The 27197-nt window shown below is 45.9% G+C and overlaps 1 protein-coding gene across 4 annotated transcripts in view; it reads left to right on the forward strand.

Moving 5' to 3' along the window:
- The window catches only part of LOC128939191 (uncharacterized), a 104772-nt gene that overhangs the window by 11997 nt on the left and 65578 nt on the right, over positions 1-27197 (forward strand). For all 4 annotated transcript variants that reach the window (XM_054280016.1, XM_054280013.1, XM_054280014.1 and 1 more), the window contains exons 2-3: positions 7627-7702; positions 8968-9458. In XM_054280016.1, coding sequence (XP_054135991.1) covers positions 7627-7702; positions 8968-9458 — 567 coding nt within the window. The remainder of the gene's footprint in view (positions 1-7626; positions 7703-8967; positions 9459-27197) is intronic.

A 27197-nucleotide genomic window follows, 5' to 3' on the forward strand; every position in this document is an offset into this window, starting at 1 on the left:
CCACGGCTTTCTTCATTGCAGCAGCAAAGCTATAAGTAGAGTAACAGAGCTGTTGAGAAACTCATAGTGTGGTTCTGTCACATGCAGGTGACAGCCTGGCTGGGTATGTGTGAGGAGCAGAAGCTGAGTGTGGGACAAGCGTAGGAGATTGGTGGGACACTTACAGGGAAGTGGCACACCTGGGAGCTTTATGTGCAGGTACAAGTGGAGCTGGAGGAGTGTATGGTTTCTGTCACTTGCAGCAGAGCTATAAACCTTAACTAGCCTCTTAAGCTAACAACATAAGGATGGTTTGAGAATTTTGTAAAAGTTCTTGCTACCAGAAGGAGTGACACGTATCACAGCATGGAGCTGCACCATTTCCCTGGCTCCCATGCTGCAGAAGTGGTCTTACTTTGGAACACAATGGTCTGGGAAGTCAAGAAGGAAATTGAAGGATTAAAGACTCTATTTCCGTGGTAACACCTTTGTTACTAGACCCCATCCACCTGCTGAGTGAGGGCTGTAGTGACTTTGTTTTATCTCTATTTTTAACAAGTGAAATTTATAACATTGAAACTGTGGTTCCAAACATGGCTGCAGTTCTGTTTAATCAGAGAGATTCTTGTTCTAATAGTAGCCTTGAGGATAAATAAACTCAATAACGTTTTCTCAGATTTGGAGTATTTTGTGTGGTAAGGAACAGAGTCTGAGTGGATTTTGCCTAGGAGGCCTTTTAAAGACTAATTTTTTAATTGCTAGCATTCCTTTTGTGTCTTTTGCTGGCACAGAAGTGTGATGCCTGATGGGAGGAGTGTGTGCCTCTTTATGGGTGCCTATGCCATTGGTAGAACAAAGCCTGTTCTAATCTGTTTGCAAGTAATTATTTCTATTTTGGGTAGAATTTAAAAGCATGATCTTAGTTTTATTCTTGTAACAGTATTTGCCCAGAGTTCCTGAGAACAGACCCTGGATGAATAGGAGTCTCAGTTGCAGGCATCAGCTGTATTCCCATCCCTGGGACTGGGGAACATAGGGTATCTAGTTTCTGGTGCCTGTGCACTCCCAAGTGTTCAAGCACCATAGGCTCACTGGTGGTGTAAGCACACTTTTCTGGATTAATGATGAAGCATCAGGACTTGCTGGGTTTCATGGGTTGGTTGGTTGGTTTCTATTTTGTAAATCCTCTGGTGTTTTTATCTTTAGTCTTCTCCTGCAAAATCATCTCAGCTGAGCCCTGGGAAGAACAGGGGAAGATTTTGAAAGAGAGGTTTGCACACTCTGACTGCTGCAAAAAGAACTGATGTGGGGCAGATGAGAGAGTGCAGAGGGTCAGCTGTGTTGGCCTGAGCCATGTTTTGACCAGTCAAAACAAGAACCCTTTTCCAGGGCTGAAGCCAGCCCCACTGCATGGAGTCCTCTAGTTTACTCTGCTTGCAGATGAGGATCCCCAGCACGAGGGTAGTGTATCTCTGCTTTAATTCTAGTCAGATCTGTCCACAGGTGCCACTTCTTTCCAGAAGCTGTAGACAGTATGGTCAAGACACACCTATGTATTTGTTAAAGTGCAGGTGGATGAGGGAGAGGATTTAAAATGATAAGAGGACCAAGCATGAGCTCCTCACATCCATGCCCCACTCATATCCTCACTGTTCTCTGTAAGCCTTGTGCCTTCCTTTCACGATCTAGGTAACCCAATTTAAGCCCATGCTTCTGGAAATGCAGCTCAATCATTGCTCCTCAGAACAGAAGCTTGCTTTCCATATTCTTTGATTAATGACTGCCACCATTTGCATCCTGAGACTTGCCAGTGACCATGTTTGGCAGTGTATGAGAATGGTAAGCACTGAACAAAAATAATAATTGTATTGTTAAAACATTGCAGATTTGGCTACCTAGAGTGACTCTCTGCTTCCCTCACGTCTGTGAAACCACTGACAATTAATGCACTCCAGGCCCATGCAGAAGCTGGCATTCCTACAACAGGAGTTTTGCTGTACTTGGCATAGGTAGGGCTCAGAAAACAAGGGCTTCAGGGAGTGCTGTGTCCCACTGGCCCATCCCAGCTTTCATTTACCCAACAGCTGCTCTGTCAGGACCATGTTCAAGGGTTGTAAGCCCTAGGTTTGTCTATAGCCATTTGCAAGGAAATGGTGGATAGAGTTTGAAGGCAGACCTACTGTGAAAATTAACAAGGAACATAGTAACATGGAAAAAATATTCTAGAAAAGCTTTTCCAAACCAGGATGGTTCTTGCTGGGAGTTTATCTATTGAGGGACCCCAGGTATAACCTGGGCAGTCACATCTCACGTGTGGATGTTTGAAAATTGAACTGAACTTTTCTTGAGGAGAGAGCCAACCTGATGTACTGGCATAAATTCTCCCCGATAATCACTGAATATCTCTGAAAATCAAAGGAGATCTTGGGAAAGGAGTTACATGTTAATTTGAAGGTCTGCTTGACTCATTCCTTCCTTCTTCCTAATGTTCCATGGCTCAAAACTGCCTTTCAGTGTCTCATCATCTACCTTGTTTTCCAACTCTCTGATTCAAAGTCTCTTATAATTGGTAGGATGGCGCCTCCCTCATTCAAGATCAGGCAGTGTCCCATGGCAACTGTACCAGTTGTTGACCTGGAAAAATATCACAGGGGAAATTTGGTGAAGTGTTTTTGTTAAATCCAAGTGGAAATGGAGAAGAGCCAGCAGCAGAGGCCTGTGCTGTAGGTTGCCCATGTCTGTAGCAGCTGTTCTGTAGGCAGTGTAGCAGGGGGGAGGTGATTACTGGTTTCATTTCTCCAGTTTGAAGTCTGAAGAAGTGGAAATCAGTTCCCCATCACAGAGATACCAGTAGTCATTGCTGAGCTCATCCATTGCTTTCTGGTTGTGTGCCAGGAACCAGGGTGTGAGACCAACTTAGCGAAGTCTCTTTCCAGGGCTCTTGGAAGGGACTTCACTTAGTTGCAGAGATTCCCAGCAGTGGTCAGCCTGAAGTGAGCAAGCCTGGGTCACAAACAGCCTTGTATGTACAGCACAGGCAGTGTTGGCCTCTGCCAGGGAAACCATCTCCCTGGAGGTAAAGTCCCTCCTTCCCTCCCTCCCCTGCTCCCAGAGGGAGATTGGGAATGATGCCCTCCAGCTTGTGGGCATTCTTCATTCAGGCTGGGAACGCAGGGTTGCCTGTGGTCAGTTGTATCTTTGTATTATCCCTTCCTCATGAACATACCTCTGCTGCACCAAACCATGCTGTTGGTGTTTTAGGTTTTTAGGAGCCTGTAAGTGGAGCCTGGTGGGAGAGTTTTAGTCTGCCTTAGAAGTGAGATTTCTTATCCTTTGTAAGCTCACAGATGATTCTTAATATCATTGCTTTTGATTGTATGATAGCAGGATAATTTCTCTTCTGGAAGCCAAACCAAGAGGAACTCCACTTTAACATAGTGGGACTTTTTAATTGTCTGATGTATTTCAGAGCTTTAGACTTTGAGGGTGATGTGATCCTTTAGGACCTGTGCAATTTCAACTGCAGTTTATTACTCAGTTGACAAGCAGCAGTGTGATCAGAAATACACATTTTTCTGTCTCTAGTTTTTTTTCTTTTATGTCCTAGTTTGTCTTTCATGTTAAAACTCCCTCAAAAGTATAAGCTTTACTCTTAAGTTTTCCTTAAATACCATCTGGTTATTTTACAGCAAGCCATATTCCCTTACTAGAGATGGATGGGGAAGTTTGTTTCTGTCTGGAACAGAAGGAGTCCTTATCCTGACTGAAGGCTTGCCAGGTGCCAGGGCTGAAGGTCCCAAGTGTAGCACTGAGTGATCCTCATCAACAGGAGGCTGATTGCTGATGCATTTACTGAAGAAAAACTGAAGGGTGAATGGCCTCCTGTCCTTTGGTTTTTGGCTTCTTTTGGGCCATAGCTTGTAAACATTCACACATTTATGTGAATTGAAGATTTTTTTTTTCTATTCTCTTCAATTACGCATGTTAAGGCAGAAAGTGTGTTGTGCACAGTCCTGGCAACTTTTCTAGTTGTTCCAGCTTGAACAATGTGGGATCTCAGTCTCTCAGAACTGGGGTGCAGGGTGAACGAGACCACCCCTGGGGGGCTCGGGAGTCCTGGAATGTTGCCAGAAATGTCTGGTGGCTGGACTTTGATCCCACATGGGAGATGACATCAGTATGAGGACAGGAGGATTTCACCGGGGTGAATGGTGAAGGGATAAGTTAATTGGAGTGTGAGATACAGGGTTTAAGATCCCTGTACAGGGGGGTCTAGAGAAGTAAGATGGAGGAATTGGGGCGTGCCCTTCTCCTTCTTCTTCTTCCTCTAGGCCTCCATCTTCTGTGGTGGTGTTGGCACTCTGGGATTGGACCTTACTAGGGGAACACTGGTTAATAAGGGTAGAGGGTATTGGAGAAAAATGATAAATATTGTATACGTAACTCCGGGTATAAAGATAGGTGGCCGCCCCAGGGGCTCTCAGTGTGTGCCCATGGCTGACTGCTGAGCAGAACTCTGTCAGGCCGAGAGAAAATCTTTTAGATAAGCAATTAATAAACACCGAGACCGAGAACAAATCTGAAGTTTCTTCTCGTCCTTTGGAACGCGGGCGACCCAAGGCCATCTTGGGCTTTTCCCAGACCATCTAAACAGCACCAAAATCCGACAGAACAAGAGCTTGGACTATGTGATACCAAGACGTGTCTTTCAATCTATCCATTCTACAATTGATGTGCTCTGAATGAAGCTATGATCTGGTGGGACTTTTGACATGAAGTTTTTCAATTTTCTGCTACAACAGTGCCACAATTCTGAATTTCTGAGGAAAATGGGGCTGTACTGCCTTGGACAGAAGTGAATCTGTGGCTAATATAGGGGAGACTAGAGGCCTGAACATAGTACTGTGTTTAGTGAAATGTTTTTGAATGTTTAGGAGAGGGTACTGTTAAAGCCTGGGAAGAGTCAAGGGAGAGAGTATTTATCTTCAGCCAGTCAGAGCATTAGTCTTTGATTTCATAGATCTTTAGTTTTTGGAAAGTCTTGTTATCCAAACTGACAGAGAATTTTTTTTTTTTTGATCTTCCATTAATCTTTGCCTGTGTGAGGTATCGTGGCAAGGAGTTTCAGGTAAAAAATTTCAGCTCTACAAGACTAATGGTTAGCCTACTAGGAATGAAGGGTCTGTGTTGGGGACATAAAAGCTAGAGTCTCTTGTTTGAAAGATTTTTCTGTGCTCTGAAGAAAGCCTCTAGCAAAGTGTTTATGGCAACTCACAAGGGAATTGCTCTTTGATTCCCCGGGGGACTGGGGAGGGCTCAGTACAGGAGAGTTACCCGTAGGAGGCCAGGGGCTGACAAAATTTCACTTGCACAGGAAAGAGTGAATATTTTGGAAGTCCAGGACTGGTAGACACAGACTTCAAACGTCAGTCATTGACTCAAATCCACCTCCTATCTTCAGCATCTCTAGCCAGTGACATTGTGCAGTGGCTGTTTGACCTGCATGTGCTGGATGTCATTGGCTTTTTTTTGGAATCGGTGCTGTGCCATGTATTGACATTCATTCACATTGTACAGAAACTGGAGCTGCTAGGTTTCCCACACAGAGCTGCTAAACCTCACTGAAAACCCTGCCATGTCCAAATGAAAGGTTTTTATGTGGGAATGAGCCACAGCCCAAGGTCAGTACCTCTCCAGTTAGAATGGGAGCCTTAGCTTTTCTAAGGGAGACAGGACCTCTGTCTGTCTGTACAGCAGCCACACAATGGCACCTCAGTGTCAGCTGTCCCCTCTGTGAACTGCCATGGTACAAACAAGGTATTATACCTGCTCTGGGGACAACTAGAAGTCTCTGTGTTTGGCAGTGTTCCTCAGTGCCAGCTGCCTTTATTAAATGATGCATGTGTGTGAACACATACAAGAAAATTGTAGTTGTAGAAGGAAAAACAACGTCCTGTGTTTACTTCAGGAATATCTGCAGTGGGGATAAATCTGAAATCTGACTTGCCTGATTCATCTTTTGACTGTTGAGAATGTAGTTTAAAGACTAACAAGAAAGGAAAAGATATTTTGATTTCTCAAAGGGCAATGTAAATATAGAGGGGCAAAAGGTAGCTTTAAATAAGGGGGGGGGGAAGGTGTTTTCATGCTTTTGGGGGGAACAAAATGCAACAAACACAGTCCTGGAGGATGGTCACAAAATAGGTGTGTTGATTTAATAGCTGTCAAATTCCGTATCAATCAGAATTTGTCAACTATTATTGTTTCTCTGCATCAGTAGTGTGTCTTTCATAGACCCGTAGGTAAGTGTAGCTGCTCTGTTGTGTCTCTGGGTGGCTGAAACACTACAAAGACAACTCCCCAGGGTGGTGAAGGTAAAATGGGTCCAAATCAGTGTCGTGGCTCTGTGCTTGCCTCCTCTTTGTAAAAGTCAAGCACAGCACATCAAAGGTGTAAAATGGAAGCATAGCATGTAACCTTTGGAAACGTATTGCCGCTGGATTCTGTTGTGAGCAAGTATTTTGAGGCAGCTAAGAATGATGGCCATGTTTGTTGTTCTGAATAAAAAGGTTTAAGGAATAGTGGAGTTCATCTTGCCGTGATCATGTTATTCCAGAACTGTTTCTTATAAAGGTTTCTTTTAAGTATTGCATTTTCCTTTGACTCATTTGGTTGTGGCTGCTGCAGAGACACATACTAAGCTGTGTAGCTCAATGGTTTGATGTAATAACTTCCAGGTAGGCTCTTTGCAGCTGAACAAAAGTCACTTTAGTAGCAAGGTAGGTAGGATTTCCTCTGTGTAGGAAACTCAGAGGCAGTGTGATCTATCTGACCTATAAAAGCTTGGTTTCAGATCTCTCAGTCCTCTCAAGAGGCAGCTAGCAGGTTTGTTCAGTGTTAGACATGTTTTGAGTAAGTGGCTTGAAGTCCATTGGCTGACACAGAGCAGATGTTCCTGAAAAGTCTTGATATTGACAAAATATGTGAGTTGTTGGTAATCTTAGAGCATTCAAAGGTGTTCAGTAGTACTGTAAGTTATCTCCTGGAGGGGACAGCTTAACAGTATTGTCTGTGTTTCTGTGAAATCATGTTTCTTTTATTTCTATTAAATACCTCAGGGTTGGCCTGTAGAAAAGCAAGATGAGTCTGTTCTGTGGTGGATTGTGTGTGAACTTCAAGGGGGAAGTGTGGGTACATACACAGGATGGCCAAAGCTAATGTGCCACTTCCATTTGTGGGTGCCTTGCAAGTGCTGTTGACAGGATGTGTCTCTATCTCGGCAGTGGCGATTTTGGAGATTCGGTTATCCACGTGATGTGGATGTGGTAGGCCATGATGGTTGTAAGCTACATGTCTGGGAAGTGAAAGGCAGGATATGTTCATTGTACTTGGGAAAGAGCTGGCAGTGCAGCTCTTGTGGTGGAAGCAGCAGTAGTTTGTGTGTTCTGTGTTGCTGAAAGTAAGAGGGTACGATGGGAGGTTGGGGCTGGGAGATGAGGATGTGCACAGGAAGGTGCCATGGCTGGGTATGTGTGGTTAGGTAGGGTGGCTCCCTCCAGGATATGAGAGGGGGAGGGTGGGGGAAGTGGCTTGGGCAGCAATATTCAGTGTTCATGATGAAGCCTTTTCTTTCTCCTTGTCCCCTAGATCTCCTATCCTCCAAGTGATGAGGACAGCGATGACTCTGAGGGAGAGAACCAGGAACTTGCTCAGATCGACAGAGGTAAAGGGATGAAGATAGAAGGATCCCGGGATACTACGGCTGAAGTCAGTTTTTCTTTTCACTCGTGCTCTTGCAAGTGCCTCCTTCCCAGTCCCCAGTGTATCACAAACAGATGCATTAAATCAGTCACCTTTGAAGCATTTGGGACCTCACAGGGAGAGGCTGGTGTTATCAGATGCTGCAGTTGCGTTTTTATCACCAGAAACAGACATTGTTAACCATGTGCTAAAGTCCCAGTGCTGAGACATGGGGCAGAGATGATCCACAATTGTGCCAGCAGCAGAGCTGGGACTAAATTTTTATCTTCTATTCCATGCTTTTGCACTTGGATCATCTTTGTTCTGGGTTTCCTCATCCTTGCTATTTTGAGTTTTAACCTTCAGTTTATTCATTTCCCTGGACTCATTATTTGATTATCTCTCTCCCTTCCTCCTAGACTGTTGGTATTGTGCAGCTATATTCTTGCATCTAGTGAGAGTCTTTGATAGAGAAGATATAGGTGCTCTGCTGTTGTTTTTGGACTTGATATGAAGTAGCTTAGAGCTGCAGGTGAAATCTGTAGTAAATGCATCTCTTAAGTTATGCTAAGTTTGCCATTAGTGTATGCCCTGGTGCCCAGGTTCAAGCAGATTCTTATGCAGAGGAAGCAGAAGTTCAATTCCTGACCTACAGGACATGTCCTGTTTGAATTCAGATCCCTGCTCCATATGCTTAGCATAAAAAGAGCTCAGCAGAAGAGGTAAAGCATGCCTAGGTTGTGGCTGAAGACAGGCTCTCTTGTGTGACAAGTCTTGTCATAGAGGACTTTGATTTCCAGAAACCAGATCTCATTTATTTGAGCCATAAAGGTGACGCTTAGGATAGCCTAACTTGGCTCTTCTGCCCGGAGAACTGGTCACTAGAAGTTAATATATTTGGCTAGAGGCAAGTGCCTAGCAACACATTTGTAAGCTCATGTCTTCTCCACCTTGAGGAGGTGAGGTGGGTGACAGATCTGTGTTCTTTCTCTGGAACTAGACTTCCAGGTGATGGTTTGAAAGGGGATGACATCTAGCAGTCTGGTCTGAAAAAAAGTCTGTAAACTTCCAAAGGGAAGCATTCAGCTGGGGGGGGTGTTTTATCTGGAGAAGAGAAGGTGGGGAAACAGCTCAGATGTTTACTTGGGAGGAGATGAAAACAGCAGGTCAGGAGGAAACGCGCCCGTTTTATATAGGCTGTGGGACTCAGATGTGCTCTGCCACTTCTCAATCTCCTCCTCCCACCAGAGAGAAGACGGAATTGTGCCCTGACTCCTCTGGCCACCAACCAGCTCCAGAACCAGGAGAGCCAATGCTGCAAGGTTCGGGCCCTCTTCCACGCCAGCCTTGACCGGCACAGCTCGGAGGAGGAGCTGGAGCGCATCAACCGGGAGTTTGCGGCGGAGAAGCGCAAGTGGTCGCAGGTCAGCCGGCTCACCTGCTGCGGCGACGGCAACAACGCCTCCTCCAGCGACGAGGAAGTGAAGAACTTGTGCGCCATGTCCTTCCGGCCCGTGGCAGAGCGGGGCGACGGCCTCCAGGCCAGCCCCAGCCCCGTGCTGTTCAGTGCCTCCCCTCCCAAGAGACTGCAGCCCCTGGTGCGCAGCCCGGCCTCCACACCTCTGATCTTCACCAGCGTCGGGGCGGGCCTTGAGCAGGTCATGCCTTGTAAGAGACACCGACAGGGATATGGGGATAAGGTCAGCAGGCCCAGCCTTGACCTGGAAAAAATGCAGCAGGTAAGGCAGAGCTTCACGGAAGGAAAGCAACATTGCTTGAGAAAAAGGCCTGGTAAGCAAAGACAGAAATGGGTTATTGAGGCAAGTATAGCGGTGCTGTGAGGGCCTTGATGAAGGAGGAACGATGAGGAGGACTTTATGGATATCAGAAGGCTAATTAATTGCTATATTATATTATACTATTTTATACATCTAAAACTGAATCTGCTAAGCACTCAACTTTGCACACACTGCACCAAATCTTGTGACTGTCACTTGACAGTCCTGACACACACACAGTCTTGGCCCTGATAGGCCAAGGGAACAAAACACTATGGTTTTAGGTAAACAATCTCCATATTGCATTCTACTTTTGTACAAACACAAGTACAGCAAATGGTAGGAATTGTGTTTTCTTTCTTTGATGTTCTGAGAATATATCTAGGTTTCACATTCTTGGGAAGAATTGTGCCTTGCTTTTCTCAGTGAAGAGAAATGTGGGGCTAGAGGTGAGGTTCAGTAAATTCATAGGGTTGGTTCTTGTGGTTGTGTCTTCGGGGCACACTTTCAGGGTACTTCTGCTGTCTGTCTAGGATAAATTGGGGTAAGTGTAGATAGCCCTCCTGAGAGGTGAAGGCACTGCTGCTTGAGTGGCTCCTGCCACGCTTGGGCTGTTCTCTTGCTACCCCAGGAGGAAGGCAGCACTTGTACTGTCCAGTTCACTGCATGGCACAGGAACAAAATTGCTGGCATTTGCTTTCATCGAGTTACCACTGCTTCCATGATCTGACCTATGTCACTTACTCCAAAATAAATTAATGGCTTAGCCTGTATAAAAAGAGACTTTGCTGAAAGGGGTTGTCAACTTGATGATGAAAAGAATTTCCACACTTGTTGAGCTCCTTGGGCCTAGATCTCTTTATGCCTCGTAGCAGTTTTATAGCCATGTAAAAGAGAACTTTTTGCCTTCTTAACATTTCACAAACTGCGTACATTTTGTTGTAGATGCAGTTACTCTTGATTTTGCAGGACTTTAGTTTGGCCTTGGACTGAGGTGTGGAAATGCTAGAAGTTTGCCTTGTCTCTGCAGAGCCTGGGAAATGGGGCAGGCTGCCCTGTGCAGTTCCCATCTGGCACCTCTCTTTCAAAAGGCCTTGCTGTAGAGTTAGTATTTCATGTCTCTTCATTATTTTTCTATTTGCACTGGTGTAGTGTCAGCTTAAAAGGATATCTGCAGACATCTGCTGGCCCTGGTACATTGCAGTAAGTTAAAAACAATTATTTTCAGTTCTGAATTTCCTCTCATTAGGAAAGAATTTCACTGCCTCTGGTTTGTTGGATGTACTAGTTTTAACCTTGCTTGCAACGATTCCTTAAAGCTTACAAGATGGACCCACTAAAAGAAAGGACTGTGCATTTATTTTCTAAGAACCCTAAAAGTGAGATTTCTATTTCCCTATTACATTGTTGGTTTTTCTCAGTCCTGCTGGCAGCATACCTCCCATGAATACATAATGCAGAGACTTGTGCTTTCAGTACGGTTTTCCTCACCCCCTTTTCAACCTTCTAGCCAAGTTTCTGCTCACAGAACATTCAAAAGGCCCAGTCTTGCATTTCACATCACCCAAATCTTCTACTGATACTGACAGACTTTAATTAGTCTCACATCCTTACGAGAGAAGAAGAAAGCTGCTAAGGCTGTGCCCAGCCTTCTAGTTTTTCAGAGTGCACATAAGTAAATGAGAAAATGTTTCTTTTGGCCCAGGTGATTGCTCTGATTTAGATGCCAGGCATAGCCTGCTCTCCCTTAAGCATCTTTCAGCACTGTCTTCAGGAGTGTATTGATAAAGGTTAGGGGCTAATTTAAACGAGCTTTCCAAACTGTTGGTTTTGTTGGGAAAACCTTGTGAGAATAATTGGCCTCCTTGTCCATTTGCTCTCTACGCTTCTGGATTAATTGTGGCAAAGATTTTTGCAAAAGAAGTTGAAACCTAGAGTGGAAGTGGCAGTGTGTTTTTTAAATAACATTTTTACTGTGGATGTCATTAACATTCCATGGTTGTGGGATCTATGTTATAAAGAAAGGATAGTCAGCTGGTGGATTTAATTTGGCAGAAAGTGCACTGAGGGCACAACATGACATGACACAGGCATGCACAGTGAAATGCAGCCTGAATATTTTATTTGGTCATTTGTATTATTTTTATAGCTCTAATTGGTTAACTTTCAGCCAGTAACATCTTGAAGCTTCATGATGAGTCTTTGCTTGCTCCCTGTACTTATTTCTCCTATGAAAGTTATTCAGGCCCCCCGTTTCCCACTTACAAAATGGGACCAGGGTGTTTGTTTTTTGTCTGTTTCCATTTTCTGACAAAAATGGCTCTTATTTACTGCCTGGGCAGTGTGTGGGATCCTGTGTTTCTTAGTCAGGTAAATGATGCATATGAGGAATGTTAATGTTAAACAGGCTACTCTAAGGCTTCATCTGGGCTCTAAACATCAAGCTTTTCTTGCTTTGTGATTCTTATCCTTGCTATCATATGCTTGCCCATGAGAACACAGCTGAAAAGTTTATCAGCCAGACTTTTTTTCTTTTGAGCAGCAGATGTGGCTTTCACTCTTATCCCTGAGCCTTACTTCCCATCCCTGCAGCTCTGAGAAGCTGACAGATGACAGAGTATCAGGCAAGATGAATTTGTGCCTGAAGCAAATGTGCTGTGAGATAAGAAGACACTTTGGGGGTGTGAGGTGGTATGGGTAACTCAGGGGTGGATGAAGAGATGCCAAGTGCTTTGCATCAAATTCTCTTTATGTTGGATGGTGATGGAATATTGGTCCAGAGGGTTGAGGTGTGGAGTGGGTTTGTGTTGGGATGTCTTCCTCCCATGAGTTGATGGCAAGTGGTATCCAAATGTCTCCCTGTATTCCAGTGATTTGGTGCCTTTTGGTAAAAAAGAGGAGCAAATTTGGGAGACAAGTGGGTTGGGGGCAATCAGAGTGCTTTAAAGAAGTTAGGGAATTGCTGTCCTTTCTTACCATGTGAATAAAGGGGAATCTCCATCGTCCATGCCTTTCAGTTCAGCCTCCTGCAGCAGGGAAGGCTGTACCAGGAGCAGGTTTAAAAAGCCCTGTTTTGGTTAGATGCCAGGCTATGCCTTTCCACCTTCACAGGGTACAGTGATTCAGCCCTTCTGTGTCCCAGACATGAGTTTGGACTGTTGGCAGATGCATTTGCCACCCTGGCTGGTCAGCTGGCCACCCAGTGTCTCCCTGTTGAGGCCGAGCGAGGACATTTCAATGCATGCTTTTCTTCACTTCTCCAAAGGCTTAGAAAATGAGCTCAGAAGACTTCTATTCTTCCCTTAATTGGGCAGAAATGCCCTGGCTTGTGCAGACACTCGCTTTGCTGGGTGAATGCCCTCTCCCAGCACCCCTTGATCATGGTCCCTGGGCAGACACATCATTGCCTGCTGGCCCTGCTGCCAACCACTTGCTATTTAGTGAAGCCCGCTGCCACCCTGCATGGCTGCTGCCACTTTAGCATATCTGGCTTTTTTGGCAGTGCTGAGAGCACAAGGTCAGGGAGAGCAGGGACATCCTTGGGTTCAAAGTTGAAGGCTCCAGGTTCACCTGAGGCATAAGGAAGTCTAGGGTGTCACAAAGACTTCTTGGAGCTGCTGAGCTCATTCCCAGGGGATTAATTGGTCTTGGCATGTTGTGTAAACAGAGAGGAAGTAAAGGATCCTCCTGTGCTGCTCAGTGGGACTGCCAGGAGCACCTTTGAAATCTACTTAAAGAAGATTGTGAAGTCAGAGCATAGCATTTGCAGGGAGAGAGATCACCTGGGGGGACAGCAGCTTTGGGGTGGTACAACAAGCAGTCCAAGTTCTTGGTGTGGGTAAGTGCCTGATATGGAAAGCATAATTTTGAAGTACAAGGCAAAGAGTGTGGGTACATGGGTATATTTCCAGGTATGCTGCAGAGTGATTAGATAGGTTTCATGTCTTGCTTAGAGCTTTCTGCTGTGGTTTGCCTGCTTGTATGAATAGAAAGAATCAAAAATTCATAGAATATCTTGAGTTGGAAAAGACCCACAAGTTCAAATCCTGGCCCTGCACAGCACCAAGAATCACACCATATGCCTGAGAGTGTTGTCCAATTGCTTTTTGAATCTTGGCAGGGTTGGTGCCATGGCCACAAACCTGGGGAGCCTCTTACAGTGCCCAGCTACCCTGTGGGTGAAGAACCTTTTCTTATATCCAACCCAAGCCTCTCCTGACACAGCTTCAGGCCATTTCCTTGGGTCCTGTCACTATCACCACAAAGAGGAGAGCCGTGCCTGCCTCTCTGCTTCCCCTCATGAGGAAGTTCTAGACTGCAATGAGGTGTCCTTTCAGTCTCCTCTTCTTCAGGCTGAACAAGCTAAGTGATCTCAGCTGCTCTTTATTTAGCTTCCTCTGTGGAGCGGCAATACCATTTTCTTTTGGAGGCTTAATGCATTCTTTGAAATGCAATGAGATGATAGGATGAAAAAGGCTATCTGAGAAGAGAAAAATGCATCTTAGGCTAACATTTGGATTGTTCATTGCAGGCTCTGCACCCCATTTGGTGGGTAACTAGTTTCAGTGCAAGACATATGAGTGTCTCTTCATCTTGACTTGGCATTGGAATGGCCTGGATAAAATGCCTGATGAGAATCCTAATTTGGGCTTAGCTGTGTGATATCAAGACTATCTTCCTTCTGCTGTATGTTTCAGTACTGGAATTTTGGTTGGACTGAGCTATTGGTGGGGTGATCAGCCCTGAAAACTTCCTTTGTGTCCATACCGGTTGCACAGAGGCTGCAGAACAGCACTCACCACACACGACCAAGGCCCCGGTGTGTGACCCTGGTGCACTGGGGTCTGGGCTTTGGGCTGTTAATGGCTCCAGGGTGAGCTTGCCATATCCTTAGCACAGCTGGGTTTTGCCCTTGCCCGTCTCTCCAGGACTTGACAAATAGCTTCCAGATAGCTTCCACGTGTGAGCTCGTGAGTCCTTTTCACCTCTTGGCCTCCCGTTTGAATCCAGGCCTTTGCAGAATTGTTACCATCTGTTTGCCCATCTGAGCTGCTTTCTGCAGCAAGAGGGTGCTGGAAAATCTACTGCTGGTGCTGGTGGTAGTTTCAGCACAGTCTCTGCCCTGGGCCTCACTCTCCAGAGTGACTGAGTGGAGTTCAGGGACCTGTGCTGAGCATAATTCTTAAGGGGCCCAGTGCCAGAACTTGTCTCTCAGGTGTGGGAAGTTGGGCCATAGCAGTTATTTGTCTGTGGGCTTGTTGAAGCAACATAGTAAAGAAAGTGTTGCAGAAACTGGTTGCATCAGTGGAGCATGAGAAATTCTGTTTCTGGTAACCTCCTGCAATTTTGCTTTAGTTTTTCACCCCCAGAAATATGCTGCAGCAGCTGTTCTTCCAGCACAGAAGTGCCTGTCTGTCTCAACCCTGACAGTGTTTGGCACTGAAGTGGCCAGCAAACAAATGCTGTGTATGGCTGCTGCAAGGCAGTCTTAACGTGAGGGAATCTGGGGCTGAACGTGATCAATGGCATTGTCTGGTCTGCTTGCCTGTGAGGACGTAGTTCCATGGTGGGGGGCTCTGGGACTCCAGCCATATGAGTGGGAGATGGGGCATGGTAAAGGTGTCTTGTTCTTTGCATCTTTGGAGGAGCTGAGGTGTTCTCCAGTGGTTTGATCTCTGTTGTAGACTGGCTCAGTGCTGGCTAGCTTATGTTCAGTTTGCTGACATCATTGATAGTCTGACAGTGGGGGGAAAACAGGCTGTCTGGGAGGTGGAGAGAGACTCAGTAGCAGGGGAAATCATGAGGAACTCCACCTAGCCCCAAGGAGGTGATTAGGACTCTGCCAAGCAGCAGATACCTCTGTCTCTGTGTCTCATAAGTGTTCCCTGGATGGTTATCTAATTCATGCAAAAACATTAGGAAGTGCCTGTGTGCAGCTGCAGCTGGATGAATTGGAATGTAAGAGAGGAGTAACCCATGTACAACTTGGCCTAGCTGCTTCTTAAAAAGCATAATGATTTCCTCCTGGAAGAGGCAAGTAAGTTGACTTTGTCTTTTTACTGAAGGTAAGGTTCATCTTGCTGCCAGCTTGTAAATGCCAAAGGCAAGGCAGGCAGGATAACCTAGTCCTGTTCCTCAAGTCTTGGCATCAACCAGTGTACCAGAGATTAGAGCATTCTCACAGAATGGCTGAGGTTGCAAAGGCGCTCTGGAAGTTATACAGCCTGGATGCCAACAGCTTCTCCAGGAGGATCTCTGTTCTCTGTGCATTGTTGAAACGCAGAATTAATTTTAGTGCAAGCCCACTCCATGGTGTCTGTTGATACTGTGTTCACCTTTCAGATGTGCTGCTAGCAGACTTTCATTCTGAGCACACGCCCCTCTTTGCACCTCTTCCACTGTTGTGTGAGCCCTGGCACAGAATGTGTAGTCCATTCCTAGAGCCAAATGCTTCTGTTCTTCTCCCTTGATGTTTTCCTTCCTTGTTTTGTCTCAGTGCATTTTTGTTCTGTTTTTGTAACATGTACAAAGGGACAGCAGTTCAAGAGGGAGGTGGACAAATGAGCTGCTGTCTGGAAGTACTTATCGGTCTCTTTTTCCTGGGCTATGTGGCTGTGTAATTTTGCTGCCTTTTCCTGGAAGCTTGCATGCTGGTGAATATATCCATCTGGACTACCAAGGGAGGGTGAGCCAATAGCTAGAAAATATTCTGAAACATCTGAAACGCGGTTCCTTGAGGTGCTACTGTGAATCATGAAAAAGATCAGGAATTAGGTTGGTCAGGGCCATTTGGATAGCACCAGAGAGCTTGGTTGAGCAAAAGGAAGATGAGGGAAGGAAATTTGATGTGGCTGAAGTTTGAAAAGCAGCAGAGATCTGTGGAATAGGAAGGTTAAGAATGGCAGAGACAGAGGTAGAGAGAGTATTTTTGTTGTATTAAGATTCCCAAAGGGACAATAATAGCACCTGGCACTAGTGGCAGAAAATTATGAGCCTGAGGTTCAAGCCAAGGGCTTATCATTTAGATTGGCAGGCTTGCTGGCTACCTTCCCAACCCTGCTGTCTTTCTTTTTTTTCCTCAAAGCTCTAAAGCCTGGTAAGAAGGTATTAGACTAGAGCTGAGTCTTTGGCTGCAGTCCAAAGAGAGGAGATCAAATGGGCATATGGCACCACTGGCATGTGGCCTTGGGATGTGACTCAGGGAGAAGTCCTGAGTGATGCTGTGTAGGACTTGAACTCCTGGTCTGACTCTGATGGTTAGGTAGGCCTGGGAGGAGCAAATTGGGAAGGAGGTAAAGCACTTCCACCTGAAAACATCTGCCAGAAGCTCTGCATATGAATGGACAAGGTTGGGGTTTTGACCTCTAGCATTTTGCACTCAAAGCACCACATAGAATGATTCCTACTGAACTAATAGAAGGAAGAGCCCAGTCTCCCATATCTGCTAGCTGTGTTTTATGATGGGCTGCCAGCTGGCCACAGGAAATATCACTCAGCAAAACCAAGAGCTCCTAACTGCAGCAACAATACAACTGGTTAAAATGTGATTGGATGTGGTGTGAGCAGTAGTCAGACAGTGGGTGCTGGATTGGATCCCCAAGGGTGGCCATCCTGCAGCATAACATTGTTCTGTTCTGTCTCTTTGTGTTGACTTCTGGTCCTTTTCAAATAAGGTTTTCTGAAGGATATTTTCTTTCTTGTTTTGACACAGTACTGTGTAGGAGGATAATGTTGGCATGTTGTTTCCCAGTCCCTGAGTTCAGCCCAAGTAATCTCAAGAGCCTGACGGATTAAGAAGTTTTGCTGCAACCTGTGTATATATTTCAACAACACCAGCTTGGAGATGCTGCTTGAAGTGAAGGTCAGGACTTTCTCTGCAGTAGCGCTGGGTTGTCCTCACCTCCCCCAGCCTTGATGTGGCTGGACTGGAGGGGCTGCCTGGGCTGGGTCCCAGTGTGGCTGTTGAGTTGGCCAGATACCTGTCCCTGCCCACTCCTCCCTCAGCATGTGGCTCGCTGTGATACAAATATCTCATCCTTGCCTGGGGAGAGGAGGAGTCTGCGGGTGGCTCCACCATATGCTGTCACTGCCCAAGCTGTGTTTGGTCTGCGGGTGAATGGATCTCTCTTCAGGCGTACTAAGTTCCATCTTTTGCTTGGTATAGCGACTCCTGAAAAGAGAGAGAGAGCCTTACAATTTAGTTCTTTGGATGGCCAGGAAACTGGAGAGGGTGAATGACTATTTAAAAACAATCTAGTTATTCGTCATATAGTCCAGAGGGCATCTGATGGTGGTGGCAGTTTTCTGCTTGTTTTTCTGACTGTGTTGTATAGGTTAAGAAGCTGAAATAAGCAGTAGAGATAGATTAGTTTGGTTTTTTCTCTTTGTTCCTACTTTACCACCACTAAGTGTTGAATTCCCTTAGAATTCAGCAGCCAAAGGATAACAAGGGCTGCTGTTGCTTAGAATTCAGTTGGGTATAGACTTGTTCAAAGCACTAAACAGAAGAGATGGTACCTAGGAATGGAAAACAAAGAGCTTGGCTTTGCTTAGCTCTGTGTCTGTGAAGCAGAACACCTTCCTTGCCAGCATGGCTGGGCACTGGTGTCTGAGACGTGACACGGGTGTGCTTTGCACCCAGCAGTCTCCCATGGGGCACTGCCCATGAGTGGGAAGGAAGGAGGGGGATGGTAGTATGAGTGGTAACAGCAGGAACAGGGCAGTCATGTGATGGTGCTGATTAACTATTAATACTGGGTGCTTGTGCTCCAGTTTGTCACCATGCACGGGGAGCAAGGAGCTTGTCCAGAGCATGTCTGAGTCTTGAAAGCGCAGCAGCCATTACTGCTCAATAGGCAGAAGCTGGCTGAGCTTTTAAGGCCAAGCCTGTGACTAGAGTAAACACTCTAGGAAATGCTGTATGAGACAATCTTTGGAGTGGTAGAATAGCCAGCCTGGCTGTCAACAGCACAGCTGTCCTTGGCGTGGGCTGGGGTTTAGCTCTGATTTTCTGCCTTAGCTCTGAATAACCTCTCCATTGTTGGCTCACATGAGAACCGCACTGCTGGGCTCTGCTCGCGCTTTCTTTCAGCCTGTTGATGTCAATGGCAGTTTTGGGCATTGGTCCACAGCTCATCTCACAGGGGGAGGCACTCAATAGAGGCATCTACTTCTCATGTAGATGGAGACTGAGTTAAGCCAGAGCAGATTCCCTTGTAAAACTCCCTGTCCTCTTCCAGAGCTGGGAGCCCAGATACACTTCATTGAGCTGCAATTTGTATTGAGGAAATGCTGACCATTAAGGGACAGACAAACCCTCCTCTTCAAGCCAAAAAAACATGTAACCACACTTTTTTCTAAATTAAAGACTTCAAAAACATAGGTGTCCTGGGGCCACAGGTAAATTCAAAATAAAACACAAATGAAGACACTTAAGAGAAACCCTATGGAACTTGCTGGTTTTCCTCATTGCAAACAACCTTTTTGGTTTCCTGCTGGACTTTAACTGCTTATGCAAAGCAGTTTTCATAGGAATGAATTCGTAAAACTGAGCTTTGTCGAGGGTGTTAGAAACTTAATGTAAATGAAGTCTGTGGTCATGTCTATACTAAGAAAGGCTGTATTTTTAATTCAAAAACATGCTTGTGCTTTAAAATTCTGGCATAGGCTTGCAAGCTATAATTTCACCTTCACATGTTTGATTATGGAAAAAAACCAGGTTGATCTGCTGTACAAAGGATAAAGCCCTCAAATGCTTTGCAAGTTACTTTGCAGTCTTACTGTAAGCATGCTCTTTTTGACAGCATAAATAAAATAAAAATTTGTCTACCTGTGGAGGCTTTAGAAACTCCCTATCGTGCCTGTGACTTCAGAGGCTCATCAAACAATCCTATAGGCTCTATCGTGATGGTATGTGGGCATGTTATGATTAAGAAACAAGAAACAGTTGCTAAAAAATCAGTTTCCAAATTTCAAATCTAGTGCATCTGTGTAATTCCTAATACAGGTAGAAATATCTTTAAAATAGAGCTACTCAGATGTCTGATTTTTCTCACTTCAGTAAACCTGTTCCTTGTTATGTTCCATGTGATGTGATGTGGTTTGCAGCTGGGAGAACCACCATAGGTCAAGGAATGCCCTGAGTTTGTTCAGGAAAGTTTGTTACTGCTACTGTTTGCTGTATGTGCCAGAAAGACAGGCAGACCTCACACAAGAATATGGTGTACCTGAGTGGATGGTAAGACTATACTGATCATACTTTAAAGTGAGTCTTTAAGTTGCAGTGCTTTGTTCAGAGCTCTGTGGAAATAGCACAGCGAGTTAATGTTATGTTTATTTTCATTGTGGTACTGAATTTGGTGTGCTGTCCAGTCAAGCTCTTAACTAATTTTCAGCTTAATATGATTTCTTGTTTTCTTCTGAATGACTTAACCAACCCCATTAGTTTCAAATTATTGTTAGTGGGCTGAGTGCAATTATGAGCACTGGAAGTAGTGCTCGTGGAAAATATTTTCTAAGCAGATAGACTTATAGTGCCACTATTCTAGCGTTCTTATCTCTTTTCTTTCATGGTACACCAATGTTCTATCCAAGCCTGACTGCTACAAGAAGTGTGCAAGGCATTTTTGCTGTGCTAGTTTGTCCTGCTTGCATTTTGCAGATTCTTACCATGGGCAGTTGTGCTAGGCAGCCCATGGACTCTCTAGGGCTGAGTGAAACAGTAAAACCACAAGAAGCTGAAAAAAGCCAGATTGCTATCTTATGACAGGGCTGCTGCTAGGGTTAGAGGTAGAAAGCAGCTGTAACTACTGCTACAACTGTGAGACTTGCCTGAGTTGCTCAGTCCACTGTATAAAACTCTGTACTGAGCTGAGGCACTGGTTCATTTGCTTTCCAGATGCAAGCATCCAAATCATTCAAACACCCTCAAAACTATTCATATAAATGGATGTAAGCTTTTGCTTTCGTTACCAACTTTTCTCTGCAGATGATCCTAATGAACTTGGCCTTGAGACATTCTGGTCACTTTTTCATGTGTTAATCTGTTCTTTGCCTTTCTGCAGTCTGTGAGTGAAGGAGCCCTCTTGTTCCTAGGGCATGACTGTTTTGGAAGTGTGAGATGGACCAAAATCCTGAGCTGAAAGGAGGAAACACTGATATGATTTGTGCATTAAAACTGATGCATGTGTTATGAACAATGACACATGTTACACAGGCTCTGATATGATCTTGGAAGTTATTGAGTTGATGGTTCATTTCTAAATATTTGGAAAGTGGATCTTGATGCAGACAATGGAGTGGCATGCTTGAGGGCAGTTCTCCAACAAATACTTGATGCACAGGTCTGAGGGTTGCTGTGCTCTGCTAACACCTGTTTAGAAGGGCAACAATCTGCTTCCAACTCCGATGGTGCCTCACTGCCCTCAGATAGGGGAGTTTCAAAACCTTGGCAGAGTAATGTGTATCCTGTGCTGGTACCCGTGGACAAGTAGAGAAACTGATGCTCACTCACCTCATTGGAGTGTCCAGGGAGAAACACTGATTGCTGAATTGGTTGTATTGTTTCTTGCCCTGGAGATGGTTTCCTGGACCAGCTTTACACCATCTCAAGCTATGTGCACTGTGAGGATGTGAACAAAAGGATGCAGAATGATATCAGAATCTGAAAGTGCTCGTCAGCAGTGCTGAAGGGAAACATATGCCTCCTCAAGAGGAAGGACAGTGCACCAGGCAGGAGATACTGGCTCCTCTGGAATATTTGCAAGCTGTTCACATGGGTACAGGCCTAGGCCAGCCCTTTCACAGCTGGTAGATCAAACCCCATCACAAGTTCTGAGTTTCATCACCCAAGCACCACTGAGCAAGACCCTGTGTGCTGTGCAGTGTTGTGCTGCAAGGCACGTGTGGGCAGGCCCTGCTGCATGTGGCCATGGGAGAGCAGTCTCCAAATGCACTCATTAGTTATGTTCTGCATAAATGAATTAGCTCCCTGGAGTAAGAGGCCTTTATCCTATTAGCTGCCTAGCTGCTTCAGCATGTTCCCTTGTCACTAGTGTATAAGTGAGGTTCAGTGGGGAACAGGAGCAGGGGGATGAGGAGGAGATTGGGTGGGGAATGTGAGAACAGTTGGGTTACATCATCATTTCTCTCTGTGGTGATCAGTGTTGTACTACTCCCACTACATGGATGTCTGTTTGTAGGCAAAAATGGTGTCTCAGGTTTGTTAATCATCTTCTGGTGTCCGATTTCTAATTTAGTATCTTTTATTTTCATGTGCTCGTGCAGACACATGGGATTTCCCCAACAGGCATAGTCATGTGAAAGGAGAATATGCTCAAATATTTTGCAGAACAGTGCAGATACGATACATGTGTGTGTCTTGCAAGAAGAAGAGGAGGAACTCTGTTGCCCTGTGTTCAGAGCCTGAGCAAGCCCCATGGCTTGGGATGTTTGCTTCTGTAAGACAGGCTTGTTTTGGCTTTCCAAAGCTGTTTATATAGTCGGTCTGCATTTGGCTTTTTCAAAGTTTCCCTGCTGTCCATGAATCCAAGTTCTCATTTGAAGATGTGACTTTGTGTTTTCTACTTCAAGTTCCACTTGTGAGTGCTCCCAGCAGCACCAGATGAACCCAAGGCAAGGGCTCCCACAGGGTAATGTCCTCTGCACTCAGCTGGAGAGCGTGGGAGGCAATTCAGAGCCACCTTTTGAGGTTCCTGTTGTGAAGATCCAGGCCACTGACAAATCCTTTCTTTGTTTAGTGCAATGAATATATCTCATGTTGCCCTATTTTTGAGAAGCTCCACTAAGACACATCCTCTGGCTAAAAGTCTTTTGAAAAGGTACATATTCCAGGTTGTCCTCAAAGAAAACCCACTAAATTCCACTGGATATTTTCTGTGGTGGATTTTGTGTGGGCTTTATAACTCCTGAGAAGTTCCTTGTGCTGACTTTAGGGCAGGGTTTTGGACTGACAAACAAGCATTTAAGTCCAAGAATTTTTACATTTAAACAGAAATACTTCATATGAACATCTAAAATGTTCTAGTTGTGTCAAAACCAGGAAGAAATTGGCTTAAAAATCTATAATTGAAACCATTCTGAGCTGGTTGTTTTAGCCTGCTTTTTCCTTTTGCCATCCACACACACATCTATCCTTTCATGTGGCAAACCTGTGTGAGCATGCAGTCTCTTCTGGAAATCTGGTGTTCTGTATGCCTGGCTGCTCACTTTGTGGCTGGTGTGCAAGAGGCCCTGTGGCATGCACAGAGCATTTGGAATATCTTGTAGTTTTTTCAGTTACCGAAGGATAGAGTAAAGGCACACACTTTTATCTCAGTGTCCTCTGGGTTTTTAGCAGCTATATGTGGATTCTCTTCCTCTCCATGTCCCTGTAATGTCACAGCTGACAAGAGTTGGTACCTTTCAGTTATTTTAGTATTTTTCTTCTTTCCCAGGGTATACAGCTGTGTGATTTTTCAGAGCTCTCTGTATCTCCCTGCTTAAAGGGGAACTGTGTTTACTGTATTGCCTGGCTTGTGCTGATGTCTTAGCCCCTTCTTGGGGTACTTGGGGACAGCATTTCAACAGCAAAAGTGGAAGAGTCTGGTGCTGCTTGTTTCAAGCCCCCAGCACTACCATCTCCCATGTGCTGCAGCAGCAGGGCTGAGGGGAATGGGATAAAGCTGCAGGAGGCAATGTCCCTTCTGCTTAGCTCTGTCTGAAAAGTCTGTGGGGATGGAGGGCTTTGGAGTCGTGTCCGAGCCAAGGCCTCAGTCAGAAGTGAGATAAACTATAGAGACATCAGATGATATGTTAGACTAGACTGGACATTCCCTGTGGACAGCGTTGGAGCCAAGGCCAGGAAGGAAGGGAGGAAACAGTCACGTTGGCCGCCCTGAATTAAAAGCTTTGTAAGCCTTTTCTCAGGAGCTGCTACCATGCCTGCCAGCTGTGAAACCAGACCCCCCAGTCCCTTTGCACCCCTCCTCCTTTCTCAGACCCCAGTGAGCAGGAGGGGCAAGCCTGACATTTGAACTTTGGTAGCTTTGGCATGTGCAGATGAGGGATAGGGAATTAATGAATCCTGCCCTTTCTTTACATTTTTGTTACTTCACAGGTGCTGGAGTTTTTGGTCAGGTCTATTTCCTGCACAAATGGAGCTTTGGGTTTTTTCCAGGCCTCAAAGAAAATTCAGTGAGGGATATGGGGTTGGCATGGAGTGAATAGATGAACCATCTGATGTATCCTGCAGATCAGCAGACTCAAGACTCTGCCAGACCAGCAGGGAAAGCGGCTGCTAAGCCAGAGATGCTCCATGGAGAGAGTTCACTTCCTCCATCCCCAAATTCCAGTCAAAGGCCTAGTGGTAAAAGTGCCAGGGCAAATACACCCTGTTTTATCTGTTCCTGAAGGGACAGGGCTTCTGTACAGGTCCAGACTATATCTGGAAACTGTGTGCCACAAAGAAGTCAGAGGAGCAGTAGAAAGGCAGAGTCACTTACAGACAGGCAGCCAGTCTGTTTGCTTAGACCACAACTGTGTGAGTAGGTAGCTGTAGCTTTAGTGTGATATGCGGGGAAAACTTCAAAAAGCAGCCTGTAATTTGAATAATTTAATCTGTTCTCTGGGCCTTGGGAATAGTGAGAATTCCGAAGTTCTGCCAGGTGGCAGACCTTGCTGGCCAGATTTCAGCTCCCTCTCTTCTGCAGCAGGCAGTGACCAGGCCAGGAGCCTGGTGCCACTCTGCAGTGGTCACTTGCACATCACCTTTCTGGGACTGTGGTGCAACTGGGCTGTGCTTATTTAGGAAGCAATTACTGGTGAGACTGACTTGCTGTTCTGCCGGTTGATATTTGCTAAAGGCTCTCACCCATTTCTCTTCAGCAGTAATAGCTGAGCCCCTCCCAGTAGTGCACAAAATGAGGTGATTAATGATAAACGTGTTGGAAAGGATTTTGGTGACCACAGGAATTACTTTGTTTTGGTTTTCATGGTCCACTGTTTGAGTGCAAGTCCTTGCAGTACATCTTTATTTGTAAGGCCTTGCTTGGCTTTTTTTTTTTTTTAATTTGAATTGTTCTCAAAGATCACTTAATAATCAGCATTTCCTCTGCTGCCTTGTCCAGATGCACTGAGCTGTCAGTGTTTGCGCTATTTGGAGGCTGTGGATTTTTGGCCCTTGCTGACAGAGGTGCTGCCTGGACAACTGGAACTCCCATCTAGGTGGAGATGGGAGCTCTTTATGACAGTGTTAAGAGACTCAACAAGTGTTGATGCTTTGAAGGGGCCTCAGATGGACTGAGGATAAATGTGGCAAAAAAAGCATGAATGATTAATTCAACTGAATATTTAACTAGAAATAACTTTCAAAAGAGTTAAGAGGCTTTTCAGGACGTTCCACACTATCAGCACAGTGTTTGGGTGCTGGGGTTTGTTTTTGTAGGAGGGGACTGCTGGCCAAATCATTTGAGTTAGCCTGTATTTTAAAATGCTGTGTGGCTGTTTAACTTCTGGTGGAGAAGTCTGGAGACTTTGGCTAATGATAATTTTAATTTAAAGCTATGCCTGATCTACAGCCTTCCTGCTGCTATGCTGCTTCAGGGGCTGGGCAGGGAGCTTGTGTGTGTGTCTGGCACATGGATGCACTGCGTAGTGGCTTTGCACCCCTGCGCCCAGACAGTGGGTGATCCCCTGGCACAGGGCGTCCCTGGTGATGCAAATGCAGAGTCCCCTCAGGTGCCTGCTGGGAAAGCTTGGCCCTCTGGTTTGTCTTCCAGTTTAAGTCATGTCTGCCTGGGAGCCTGAGCCTGGATGGGGTTGGTGTCAGCTGGAGTTGCTTCAGTTTAAAAGCAGTAAGGGGAAGCCTGTGACTTACTGTTTTTTCTGTACAGGTTTTGCACTGCAGGACTAAGATGATGCTCATGTCCTAGCAACACTTCTCAGTGCCAAGGAATTAAAAAACTAGTCCAAAATCAACCTACAAAGTAGCTTTAGGCTTTTTTTGCCTGTTATTCTCCTAAACTCATTGGGACAGCAGACCTGGCTGTGCTCCTTGTAGAAGACTCATCACTGTGTTGGCCAAAGGACAGGAGCCGTGGCCCTGCTCCCTCGTGCCCTGCCACGTGGGCACGGAGCACTGCTCTCCTGGTGGAGGATTTCTCTAAAGCAGTGGGCATGGGGCTGTGATGTTTGAGCCTGAAGGCGTGTTGGGAAAGCACTGAAAGCCTCAGCCTTGCTGCTGACCTGGGGCTATGCTGGGCTTTCACATCTGGCCTGTGTAAGCGCTGCCTTTGGGGGTAGCTGCTCCCCCTGCTTTAACTCAGCCTGTGCTCTAGGAAGGGCCTTGCTGTGCCAGGGTACCTGTTGCTGATTTCCTGACTTCTGGGACTCTGACTGGGCCCTCCCAGGGGGCTCCCCTGTTGTGGGAGACCCTCCTGGAGTGGTCTTGTGTCAGGAAAGAGAGACACACTGGATCTTCTTGGTCTTCAGGTTCTTGTTTATTGTTATCTTATCTAGAGTTTTGCGTGCTGTCCACACAAGGCTCAGTGCACTGGAAAAGCACTGCAAAAACGGCCAACAATCTGTTGTTACAAGGTCTTTTAAAGCTAAGCCATCCAATTAAGAATTGACACCTTGATTATTTCCCTTTTTAACTCAATAACTGATCCCCTATAGCTCGCAATGTGGACTTTTCCACCCAATTACAAAATGCCACCCAAACCCATGAAGAAGGAAGAAGAAGAAACATGAGGAGGAAGCCCAGGATGGCACCCTGTGCCCTCCATCTTGCTTCCATCCACTACATAGTAAAAATCCTAAAGCCTAAATTTCCCACCTAATTGATACATCTACACTACTCTCTACAATCTACTTCACACCCTAGTGGATTCTAGTCTATTCTGGAGTTTAGGAAACTTTCTCCATGAATGAGGGTCAAAGTGCTCTGTGCCTTGGGCTTCCACATTGCTGGACTGCTGTTCTTCATCAGAAGCAGCTTGTACCTGCCTGCCCCGCTGGGAAGCAGCTGTGTGCCCCCGGTGCTGTCCCGGTGCCACGCGGTGGGACGGAGGTGGGACCCGCTGAAGCAGGAGCCCACAGGCACAGAGTGCAGCACAATGGCCGCTTTGTGCAGCACCCTGACCTCCTGTGCCCACTGCACTGCAGCTGCACCCTGCCCTGCATTAACCTCTGCAGCTCTCCCGCCCCAGCAGTGCTGGGATAGAGGATGGGCTTGCAGCAGCAGGGGAGAGCTGTTGCTGCTGGCCCAAAGCTGGCTCTGAGCGCTGCCAGCAAAGGAATGGGGCAGGCTCTTTGCTCTGGAATGCCCTCCCAGGGCAGGAGGGTCGTAGGGCTGTGCTTCCCTGGCTGGCTCACTGGGTGTAGTGGGATTGGTGTTGAGCTGGAGCTCTCATGTAAGCATTGCCTCTGCACCGGCATCCACTTCACCTCGCTGTCCCAAGGTTGTCTTATTGAGGCCCCTTCAGTCCCCTGCTTGATGGGCCATGGAGCTGCCTCCCTGCCTTGCTGTGAGGCAATTTTCTCTGTGCACATTGCATCACTGGCCATGGTTTTTCCCTTTTCATCAGCCCTCTGCTGTGGCTTAGAGTGCAATTTCTCCTCACGCTGTACTGTTTCTTCTTTCAGTTCTTTTTTTGTTTGGTTGTTCGAACAAAGAAAACACAGCAAGCAACATCATTGGTC

The sequence above is a fragment of the Melozone crissalis genome, unplaced genomic scaffold, assembly GCF_028551555.1.
Source record: "Melozone crissalis strain CALT ecotype California unplaced genomic scaffold, PUWL_Pcris_2 ptg000027l_1, whole genome shotgun sequence".
Lineage (NCBI taxonomy): Eukaryota > Metazoa > Chordata > Aves > Passeriformes > Passerellidae > Melozone > Melozone crissalis.